The 12,144-nt window shown below is 36.2% G+C and overlaps 1 protein-coding gene across 1 annotated transcript in view; it reads left to right on the forward strand.

Annotated features, from left to right (window-relative positions):
- Positions 1-12,144, forward strand: part of pcca (propionyl-CoA carboxylase subunit alpha) — a 705,208-nt gene that overhangs the window by 369,246 nt on the left and 323,818 nt on the right. Inside the window, exon 16 of the mRNA XM_028799956.2 lies at positions 7,393-7,468. Coding sequence (XP_028655789.1) covers positions 7,393-7,468 — 76 coding nt within the window. The remainder of the gene's footprint in view (positions 1-7,392; positions 7,469-12,144) is intronic.

Below are 12,144 nucleotides of genomic sequence, written 5' to 3' on the forward strand. Positions count from 1 at the left end.
TTCTAGTGTAGAAATGTGGCCCCAGGTGAAATCTAATTAATGATCCTTGCTGTTAACAATGGTAAATACACTTTAGTGCATAACTATTTTTATTTTTTTAATGAAAAGAATGCATACTTTATCCAGTTTTGCTTGGTTTGTTGTCAGATTGCTAAAATCAAAGAACTATTCTGCTCAGTATTTGAGGATTTTCACATCTATTTTTCATGCATTTTCCAAACTGAGTTCATTTTGACAGCTGGGAAAGATCCATCCATACAGTCTCTGGTGTGCACTAAAATGTGAATCATTGTCCACCATGTTGGATTAGTTCCAGACTGGCCATGGTGGATAAATAAAAGCAAACTGTTCTATCTATGTGAAGTTTAGTATATGTTGACCACTGCTAGTGTGGTCATGCAGTTTTTTTGCTTAGCACCCTCCCCCACTGTAACCTAGTGTCTATGGGGAGGAGTGAAAGCTTTAGATTCGTCCAAAATTTTGATCTCAGGTTTTTGACTGATCTTGATGTTTTAGGGTCCCCTGATACCGAAAACATTGATCTCTCGATGATGGGTGGATGTCTGTCTGTCTGTGTGTGTATGTCTTTTTGTCACGGGTTCTTGAGGATGGTCTAGAGCTAAAGCTGCTGGATGGAAAAATACCAAACTCGAAACTTAAGCCTTTTATGAGATGACGATGTGCTGATTAATTTTTGAAACAAATAGTGCAAGAGAAAGAGACACTCTAGAGAAACCCTGAAATAGTGTAATTCTGCAACTAATTATGAATTCTTCTCATCAATTGCTGTCGTAATTACCTATTTTATGATCAGCAAGATCAACATCAGAGTGGTAAATAATTACTGAAATGTTATACAATATTTCGGGTTCCTACGGCACAAAGCCTACTGACGCTCACTTACAAATTTTTTTTTTTTTTAATAGTTTTAACTATTTTGTTTGCCAATAATAACAATAACATGTAATAATATTTACATAAAAACTATCCACAAGAACAGAAAAGAGCTTGACAAATGCAAGCACAAGACCGGTACAAAAGCAGTCATCTTTCAGACTTGGATATACTTACATTCTCATAGACACTGCACAAGGCAACACCTGCTTTTAGTAGATATTGGAAAATAATGTTGTCTGTAAGAAAATACATTGGAGAAAAAGTGGTTACTGTCATGTATTAACTTGGGTTTATGTGTATTATATATTGTTGTTGTTGTTAAGTGATGTCACCACTCCTGAGTCCTCTTTCTGGCTATTTAAGTCAAGGTGGGTTAAAATTGTTTGAGTCTTTTGTCAGTATTACTGTTTCTTTGTAGTCTTTGAATTACTGTCTTGGTTTCTGTATTCTGATTTGTTTACCTCGTGTTTCCTTTTAAAGCAACTACTTTTTGCTCTTTGTGAAGCCTCTTTATTTTCTTTTTTTGTTAGTAAGTTATTCTTTAACTCTTTGAAGGCAATAATCTCAGTTCTCTGAAAAACACATGAACCAATGCTTTCACACAAGTCCACACAAAACGTCTGTTGTTGTGTGCTGTGGCTGCCATCGGTACCTGTTTGCCATCTCTGGTGGCTGCACGGTAGCAGCTAGATGGCCAGCAGGAATGCGTGACGGGCCAGCTGCCTGGCTGTCTTCACGTGGCAGGTGGCCAGTGGTGGGAGTCGCAGTGAAATGCAATCTGGTTTGTACCTCTTGTCATCATAAGTATTGGTCTTAACAGGTTGTTTTGTCTTGGTAGAGTAATATACTGTATATTGCTCTACTTTCCCGTATTGTATTATTAATATGTAGCCTTAGAATGCCTAATCTCACAGACTTACCACTGTTTATAAGGTATTATTGTATATAACTTATCCCCACCTTCCCTTCTATATCTATAACCTCAGGTAATTAGATGTAGTAAAAAGACAAGCAGAAGTTAAGTTACAGTTTGAACAATGTATTATTGATAATATTCATAAATAATAACAAAATGCAAAGTATATTTGAATATTGGCAACCATACAACCTGAGTAAATGGTGATATGTAGTTCAGGCGGCACAGACTTGTAGTTACTTAAATGTCTCTAGTTAAGGCATCATTGGTGCTCAGCTTTCTGCCACATGTCTGTTCAATATGGCTGCTGAGCTGTGCTCTTCATTGTGTTGTCTTCATTATCGCAGGTTAGCAAGAGAGAGATTGTGAGGTTAAACATGTACATTTATAGATGTTCTGTCCAACCCCTACAGCCAATAGGACATCATGGTACTTAAAGGCCTCTGAGACAAGCCAATTCCAAACAGCCATACCTCAGACCAATGGGGGAATAGAACATCTTAACACCTGCCCCCAAACCATATGTTAAAGTATACCTTAGCCTATTTGCGGGGGTAGAAATGACTTTAGCAAAGAAATACTCGGCAAACTGGTTTAAAACACATCCCCCAAATCCTGTTGTAAAATTCAAACAGACCCATTCCTAAGGGGGGTGGTAAACACTAAATTACATTGCTTTGCCTAAATAACAAAGACATACAAAATATTTATCAAGTTATATGTAAAATCTCACATCACAACACAGGTGAACGTTGCTGTAGGTGCATAAGCTACATGATCGTGTTTAGCACCACGGTCAGCTGATGCCGGTACCTCACTTTCATTTTCAGTCTTCATCTCCAGATCACTTGCATCAAAATCGGAGTCTAGCGAGTCAGAGTCCGATTCAGCAATAATATGTTAAACATATATATACTGTATGTAAAACATTGTCCGCGGAAGTATTTTTGTGAATTTGCGTTGGTCTCCCAGCTGTCAATCCCATTTTAGAGGTTTTTTTCCTCTTCACTACTCATGCACATGCAGGAAATCAAGGTTAAATCAACAAAGCTAACTTTCCATCTGGCAAATATCATCCTCTACCCCTGAATTTTGACAAAAGTCGACATCCGCCCTGACAGAGTTAATACAGATTATTACTTTGAATTTTCTCTGCAAGCCAGAGTTTTATGGTTTCTCCCTCTTGTGAGGCATTTGAGATATTTTCGAACTTTAAAGAGCATTTTGAAATTTAAAAGCCACTTTGTCTATTTTGGTCCTGATAAGGCTAAAACCTGCAGGCAGTGGTTGGGGGGGCTAACTGGTTAAGGACATGCCTCTTTTGGACTATCCATTGAAGGTCCTGGCCTGCTTTTCCTGATAATTTTGGAGGCCTCGACTCCTTTTTGTCATACGCGAGTCTCCTTCAAACAACGGTTAACTCCAGAAAAGCAGTTAGTGAAAGAATGAATCATTTTAATGATATTAATTTAGAACAGGTTTGTTTGGCACAGAAACATGTTATGGGTTATGTTGCTGAAAGGAGTGATTTTTATGATTTTTAGCCAGTGGGCTAAATACCTTTTAATAAAACTTTGATCCTGATTAATTCATCAACATTATCATCATCTTTTGTGTTTGGTGTTTCCTGATGAATGTGATGGAATTAATCTGTTGAGTTGAGCTGACCAGACCTCCTTGCCTCCAGAATTGCCCTCAAGCTCTTCTTCAGGAATACCCAGACACTATTAGGGTGGTCAAGACATGCACTATAACCTTTCCAGAATTGCTTTAGTTCTATCTTTGAGTTTTCTCCCATTGGGTAATGCCTTTAACATGTCCCAAGAGCATCTTAATTGTAGTATATTCCCAGACTACCTCAACTGACTCCTCTCTATCCAGAGAAGCACTGTTCTTCTCCAGTGTCTTTCCATATTGCCAAGGTCCTCACATTGTCCCATAGATTAGGCTTAGCCATCTTGCACTGGAGCCTCATTTTAGCTGTTTGCACTCAATAAACCAGTAAATTCACAGCTTCATTCAACTGGGTAGTGTGTCAGCGGCATCTGAGGGTGACTCCTCAAGTCCTCTTCCAATGTTTTGTACTTATTTCTTCATTCTTTCATTTCTCCTTAAATTGGTTCCTTGGCTGTGGCATTTTATCCAATGTCTGCAAAATGTCAATTAGTACCCCTGATACCATTGTTTCCATAGTCCCGGATGCTGATATATATTTAGACTAATAATGCCTATATTCATTCTATGTTAAATGATTTTATAATTTTTAATAGTATCTTAATGCTATAGATCAAATCCTTTGATTATGACATGTTTACAGATTAATTTCTTGTTAATTTGTATTTAATTTGCAAGCAGAGGGAAGGTCCAGTACAGTAGATTTTCTGATATTAGCCTTAAATGATCTTCAATGTTTTTTTTAAAAAGCTTGTTAAAGGAGTCCCCATGACCTCAAGAAGTGAATGAATGTGTGATTTGAAGCTCCTCAGCACTTTCCACTTCTTTCCCCATAATCATTTGTTAATCCCCTAAAATATGTGTTAATATAGTGTTAAATACTGTATTATGCAGTTACCCTACTTTTTAAAGATGTTGTTTTGTTCCTTGGAATGCATGCTGTTAATCCCCCTGTCCTGCAAAGATGTTTCTCTGCACAGTCTGTTGCGTTCATAGAAGTTGATTCAGGAATGATGGATATGCCTCTGGAAAATATAAAGTCTTTTGTAATCAAATAGCTTGTCATAACATGGGACTAAATTCAGCAGAGGTTTAAGGAGGATTTGGCCTTATTCCATAGAGACTTTGTAGTGGCAAAGGATAGGCCACTGGAACTGTCAGTACCAGGGTAACATCACAAATTTTCCTGTCCAGAAAGACGAGAAGATCAAATCTTTGGAGGGCTGTGTTGCATCCTTAAATGCAAAACTGAGTTAATTAAAAGATTGTAATCATCACAGTAATCTGTGTATTATTGAGATTAAATAGAATTTGGTGGATGACAGTACAGCCAAATTTTTGAAAGAACTGTGGTCAGTGGTAGTTGGCTCAGTTGCTGTCAGCTTATCGGGTCTACCAGACCTTTGAGTATCAGAGCAACAAGTAATAATCACCTGTCTGTTTTGCATCGCCATATCTTTGGTTTTCTTACTTAAATATGTATGCACAGCCCAGGATGATTGTGGTTGGGGGCCGCACACCTGCTTCTGTGTCAGTGTATCCTTTATTTGAATATTTTTTGTGTGATCTTGGAATGTTTGGCGCTTTAGGTTGAACACAAGTATCCTTCATTACCTGTGGAGCAGGAAAGTTGACAGTCAAAAAAATGTGGAATGGCCATCTTCATGCGACGTAACCTCCTGTTTAGTATTCTTGGTTTAGTTTGTCTGATAAAATGGCTTGGTTTTGCTATACAGTATACTAATTAAAATTGGTGGGAAAAAAATCATGCTAACTATGCTCCCACCCCATACCAACTGTTATTCTTTTCCTAACTAACTGACTTCTAAGCCTCAACAGTTATGACATTATTTTTTGTCATGGACACAAATTCATACATGAACCAACTATTATTATTGTTGTCCCCCACATGATTTATCTTGATTATGATCTTGTGATTTCTAATCTGATGACAGAACTGATTTTAGTTCTTACTTTTTTCAGGGAACTGCATTTGTAGTTCTTTGCGTACAGGGCAGACATTAATTTGCTTGGAGCTTAGCAAAATAAACTAGCAGCTCTCAAGCTGAGTAAATGTGATGCCTTTGCCACCATATATTCCATGTATAGTAAATCAGGGTTTCTTACTAAGAACCCACATGAAATAAATAAGCATTTTATTGAATCCTAACTTGAAATTAGACAAAATTGATTTCTTTTTATCCAAAGTAACCCAATCTAGACTTTCTAAGGATAAAGCCTTTACTTTAGATGTCCTTATTACTGTTATTAAACTTAAAACTTTAGATTCTTTGCTTTCTCACAGGGATCCAGAGAGCTCCAGGCCCAGATAGGTTGCTGCCAGAGTTGGTGCATTAATGCTGCTAACACTGCCGTAATTACCTTGTTGTTAAATCAAGTCCAGGTTCCTACTAATTGTTCAAGCTATTGCCCATTCCTGTTAATGAATTTGAATGCATCAGATGGGTATTGGCACAGGTTACATGAATATGATCAGAACATTCAGTTCATCTCCTTCTGTGGTCATTAATACCAGTTTGGTGATATCATGACCCATCTATATTTATAAAAATGCAAGAAAGGGCTGTCCACTTTCTCCTCTCCTTTGTAATTTGTCCCTGACAACATCTTGCTCTTTATTGGAAACACCCTCTCTGACCTTGCATGTCCTCAGCTTATTTAGTTCCTTGGAAGCCTTGTCTGGCCATGAAAATATCTGAACAAAGTCTGTTTCATGGTATTGAATCTCACTCTTCACTGACTGTTCAATGTGTAAAGTTCTTCAGTTAGGATCTGCTATCTCCTGCTCTTCACATGACATTATCACTGCAAAAAATGAAATCTAAGAAAGTGACACTTTTTATATCAAGCAATTAAATCTTGTTGATTTATTAAGAAATTTGTATTTAAGATTATTTAGCTTATTTTAAGAAATCTCAAGTACATTTTCCTTACCCCTCTGGAAGATTTTTCTTTTTCTAAACAAAAGCAAAACAGCTGTCATTTCAAGTTTGTTTTTTTTTCTTCCTAGTTTGCATATGCATTTTTTTTTTTTTTTGCTGTGAGGAGCATTTTTAAGAGCGCTAAAGACTCTCTGTTCTTCTGGTCTTGCATACCACTATTCCAGTCTACCCATTAACCACGCTATAAGATACTGGCATGACATAAGATCTCCTATAAAAATGGCAAAGATCCTACCTATATCAAACACTCTGTCCTGACAGGTGTCATGGAGAAATGGCACTACCTCATCTTGAACTATATCATTGGCCATTCACTTTGAGATATGTTTGGTGCTGACTGCGACCACATGCAACCATAGCTACTTCATGACATTTTTATGGTTGATTGTTTTATATGCACTTGTCTGCATTGGCATGTTTACTGAATAAAATGTATTGACTAAAAAAGCCTCACTACCTTGGGTAGAGTTCTACTTCCAGATTTTTGTTTTACCTCCTAATTGCTTCCCCATGGTATCTTACATTATAAACTGCTACTTTTTAAGGACTTTGTTTTAACCAGTTTCTGATTTTATGTGATTTATATGGTGCAAAATAACTATAGAGTTTAAAAGGTATTAATAAAAATACTTCAGCAAGGCAAACTTTAAGGAAGAAAATTTGCTACTTTTTTTGCTACTTTTTTGAAGTGGTCTATTTTAATTATTTCCTAAATTTAAGGTGTCTTATATTGTACTTTTCACAGTATAGGATAGCCTATGTCTCTCTGTGTTCCTAAAATTAGATAAGGAATTTCAGTAAATAAGTTGGTAGATTTAATTTAAATTGTGTGTCCATAACAGTTAGATCATTTAAAATTTAAATAATATCAAGTTTAAAAAACCTAAACATTGTTTTATCCTTGTAAATGCTAACATTATTCTCTGTTGTTTCTTTCTTTAGCTGGTTACATATGGTTCAACTCGAGCTGAAGCTTTACAGCGAATGGTGGAAGCTCTTGACAGTTATGTTATTCGAGGTAATGACTGATTTTTTTTTTTATAAAACATGATTATCACTAAAATATGAAAGTAGTCTCTTTTGTAAACTTAGCCTTTTTTAAACATTCACGTCAACTGTAGTGCAATGTATTTTGAGAAAGTGTAGTTAATCAGAGTGTGAATTTATGTTTTGAAATATGATAAAGGAATTGTAATATTGTAATATGATTCCATGATGTATTTTGTGCCTGGGTGGACAGGCCATAGGAAGCCAGAAAGAGTGTTGGGGCACCATCCATGTAACCCCGTTTAATTTAAGTGAAACAAATGCACACGGCAAAAAACAAAGTGGTCTTATGTCAGCCTGTTAGCAAAAGTTTCACTCGCTGGGGTGTCTGTTCTCGTTGGGTACGGTCAAACTGAGACACCACTTTCCTGGGGCTGCCCTTTATGGTATCTGAACCAAAGGGACAGAACCTGCTTTGGGTTCTTTAGGTGGTGCGTGGCATTTATGTGTTTTCTGAGAATTGCAGGCAAAAATGAACATACAGCACCCCTTCTCAGAGTGGTATCACTTAACTCAGCAGAAAAAGAAAGTTGATCCCCAGGTGCATATGCATGACAATTGCAATTTATTCTATTATTTAACTGACTGAAGTGAAAATTGAAATTATTTCCCTATAAGAAAAATTGTCAGCCTCTTGCAATTAATTGGAGAAAACCTTGCCTCAGTCTTTCCCCATGTAATTTTTTTTTGTTTTTTTTGGGTCGAAGTGGATTTTCCTTACTCCCTTAGTAGGCAGTCCTGCGAATATTAAATTTTAGTATGTAGGTATGCTCTGATCATGTTTTTTATGGCAGATTCCAATCACTAATTACATGTTACTAGAACTGGCCAATTCTGACACTGATTCCAATTTGATTTCTTTATGCATTAAATTTTTTTTTGTTTACACTATGCTCCTGTGTATCCATTTAGAAACCATATGTTTTGTGTTAACATCGTATTTTTATAATTAAACTGCAGACCACAAGTATTACCTGTTCATTTTAATTAACAAAATCAGTTTCTGTCGACTTATTGTTCAGTGACCATCAGAAATACTGCAATCTATAAAATCCTCTTAAATCATACATTTTGAACTAATAAAACATGTACAAAAATATTTTTCTATAATACACGTGCCATAAAAGCAAATAAAAATTCTTGTCATAATTACAAGTCACAATTCTAATTAAATGTCCACTTTTTGCAAGAAGATACAAGGCTGACAAGTTTAATGGACACATTTAGCTCTTAAGCTAAAAAGCCTTCTGTCTACTAAACAGCAGGAACAAATTCTTCCTTATTGTTATTTTTCTTGTTAAAAATGTGAGCTGCTGTATTGAACACAAGCTTGGTTACCATTCACATTCAAACAAGATATGCCCATTTCAATTGCAGGACAAAATTAAAAGGTCTGAGCTTGTTACCTTTAAAATTCTGCTTTTGATACACTCTGCTTTTCTTCTCAATACATAGCATGACCCTGCATATTCTTTTTACTCTGTTTATTACTCTGCTTTATTTACTGTTCAAGCTAATATTCCTGTCTTCACTTTCTCCTAGTGTCTGCTTGTCCATTCTCTGTTTATGAGATATTTGGCTACTAAACAAAATGCATAGTTCCTTAACTACTGTAATAACTTGTGTATTGGAGCACTATAACTTAATTACTGTAAAGCTTAGAAAAGCAGATTCTGAAAAAAAAATGTTTTTGAGATTAGCTAATTTGTCGATCACAGATCGAGTCATTTGAGGAGAAAATTGACCTCGTAATCAGCAAGCAATTGATCAGGGCATCGTTAATATTCTAAAACATACATTGGTGCATAATCATGACCTTTCTGCAGGGTGAATGCATTTGTGAAATTAAGCCTTATGTTTATGTTTGGACTGTCATCAAATACTTTACATTAGAGTAATTCTCATTTAAAATAGTTTGAATATAAACTTTAAAATGAATATGTGCCTTTAAAATCTTTGAGGCTATATGTACAGCTATGTTGCCATGAGGTACAATTAATTACTATTTTTTTCAATAAATTATTATTTCTGATGCAGAGTAACGTGTTGAACTATTCAGTTGTTAAATACTAATCATACTCAAAAGTTCCCGAATCCTGAACTTAACTTTAAAAAAATCTGTACACCTTTAAAAGTTTTTTAAACTAAATATACAGCCTATAAAAAGACCTAACCCAAAAACTGTAGATGTAATGAAAATTCTGATCATATTTCTGAAAAAATACCTTTTAAACACACCTAAGTTAATCTGTGGCAAAATCTTTGTTAACCAGTGTAATCTATCTGTTGTTATTACCTTCCTTTACAAAATGGTTCCTATATTATTGTTTTAGCCCTAATCTATGAGGGTCATTCTGTGTCAAATCAACCAATGGCCCACGCACTTCAGAGTTAAAAAAATTCTGGAAACATTACCAGGCATACCCATGTTAGTCAGGAGATAAAAGTGTTTTTATGTAAGATCAATACTTTCCAAGATACAGCCAGTTTAACGAGGGGAGGGGTGGGTGTCAGTTTTATCTGGCCTAATTTTTCATCAAATTTCACAAGTCCATAGCTCAAGAACTAAACCACTGAGCAGGCTCAGACCTTGAACGCTGATACATTAATTGGTATAGTATGTGTTAAAATTAAAACATTTGGTCCAGACAACCCTGCATCGTTAAAGCAGCCCCTTGAAATTGATCAAAATGTAATATGAGTTTTTGGCTTAGTTAAGTTTAGACCTCAGAGACACATTTGTAACCAACACAGGCTTTTGATTTTTTATTTATTTTTTAAAGGTTTACTGTCCGCCGTCAATCACAGAACACCCCGGTAAAATGAATGTAATTCACCTTTAACCTTAAAATGCAGATTTCATCACATCGCTGTGCATGGCGAAACAGCAGGCAGGCAACTGCTGGTACATGTTTGCTGATGGCAGGCTGGCATTTGGCATGGAGTATGCGTTACAAAGATGCGTGAACACAAGGAGATCGGTGACCATCACACCTTAGTGTGCTGTACCAAATCAGAAGGGACAACTGAATTTCACTGGGCACAGATATATTCATAACAGGGGACCTACATGATGGAGAGATGAATTTCAAGTGTTTTGCATGCCTACCTTTTGTTTTGATGACCGGTTGCATCATATTCAGCACATCGTTCATTATTATGGCACAAGCATAACCAGCCTCTCATTGAAATTCACCATTTGGAATACACCTCTGGCCCATCAGCAGTGGCGTGTACTTAGAAATATTTTCTTGTATTCATCTCCAAGTCTGATGTAATTTTTGCTGCAACTCCCTCACACCCAGTGCACGTATCAAAAAAAAAAAAATGCCCTTTTGCATCTGTTACAATATAATTAGTTTAATGTTTCAATGATTTCATTCGCAACTAGCGAATGAAGTAAAAATGATAATCACCAAAGCCTATTTTTGGTTGCATGTGAGACCATTTTAGTTGCAGTCTGGAGCCCTGGCAGGACCATGGGCTGGGCTACTCCGTGGTTGCTTCTGGGCTATATGTGGCATGCTTTGCCACCATTTTAACAGGCCTGATATAGGCTTTCTGAAAAAGCAATAAACAGAATAGTATCTGTGTTAGGGATTGAACAGCAAAACTCTCAAATCCAATAAATCATTTTGGGTTTTAAAGGAATGTGCAGATAAGTTTCAAAATATTTTTCATTCATTTTACATTCTCTCTACTTTCTCAAAACACAAACCTTACTTTTCTTATGCAGATCTTTCATGTTTATTTTCCATCCTAAACATAGGCTAAATGTGCCATGTGTAAATAATGGTAATCATGGAGTTTCAATCATTAAGTTATCACTTTTTTCATATCAAATGATGATGTCCTACCTCATGTTGATGAACAGAGAAAGCGATTCTCTTTGGCCAAAAGAGTACCTGGTACTTGAGAATACCACTGTTACATCCCTACTGAAGATGACAAACTCAGAGTCACCCGGGTGTCTGGTGAAGAAAGTCAATCGACTCTCCAAATATTCACCACTGAAGCAACAGCTGAGATCTTGCACTCTCATGATCACACTCCCGATGGATCAAATACGTCTTTCACATTAGACCAGTGTCCTATTGGAAGCAATGTTGGGTGCATGTATGATGAAAAATGTTGGATTGATGAGTCAAGAGTGAAGCAGAATCAGACATCCTGATATGTTTCATGCAATGTCTTTCCATTGGCCATCTAGAGACAATATTTATTGGGTGCCATCATTGTACTGCTTAGTGCACCTACAACGGTTAGTGGGAGACAGTACCATCTTGATCTCAAAGACAAAGATGCCTTATGCTCTGCACTTCGATTGAAACATTGAAATAGAAATTAAATGGGTCACATTGCTGCTACTGCAATACCAAGATGTTAACATTTCATTGTAACTAGTGTTGTATTTAATGATAAACCAAGCAGCTGCTGTTCATGTGTTGTGCTTAATGTGCCTTTGGTGATTTATTTTTTTCCATTAAGTCTATACCCAAGTTAGTGATGAAGAATTTAATGATTATCATTACTGAAAAATGGTGAATTTAATCCATGTTTGAATGGAAAATTCAGATTCACATTAGAAAAGTAAGACTTGTTTTTTGAAAAAGAAAGGACCATGTAGGATACAGGAAAAATAATTTT

The sequence above is a fragment of the Erpetoichthys calabaricus genome, chromosome 4, assembly GCF_900747795.2.
Source record: "Erpetoichthys calabaricus chromosome 4, fErpCal1.3, whole genome shotgun sequence".
In the NCBI taxonomy this organism is placed as follows: domain Eukaryota; kingdom Metazoa; phylum Chordata; class Cladistia; order Polypteriformes; family Polypteridae; genus Erpetoichthys; species Erpetoichthys calabaricus.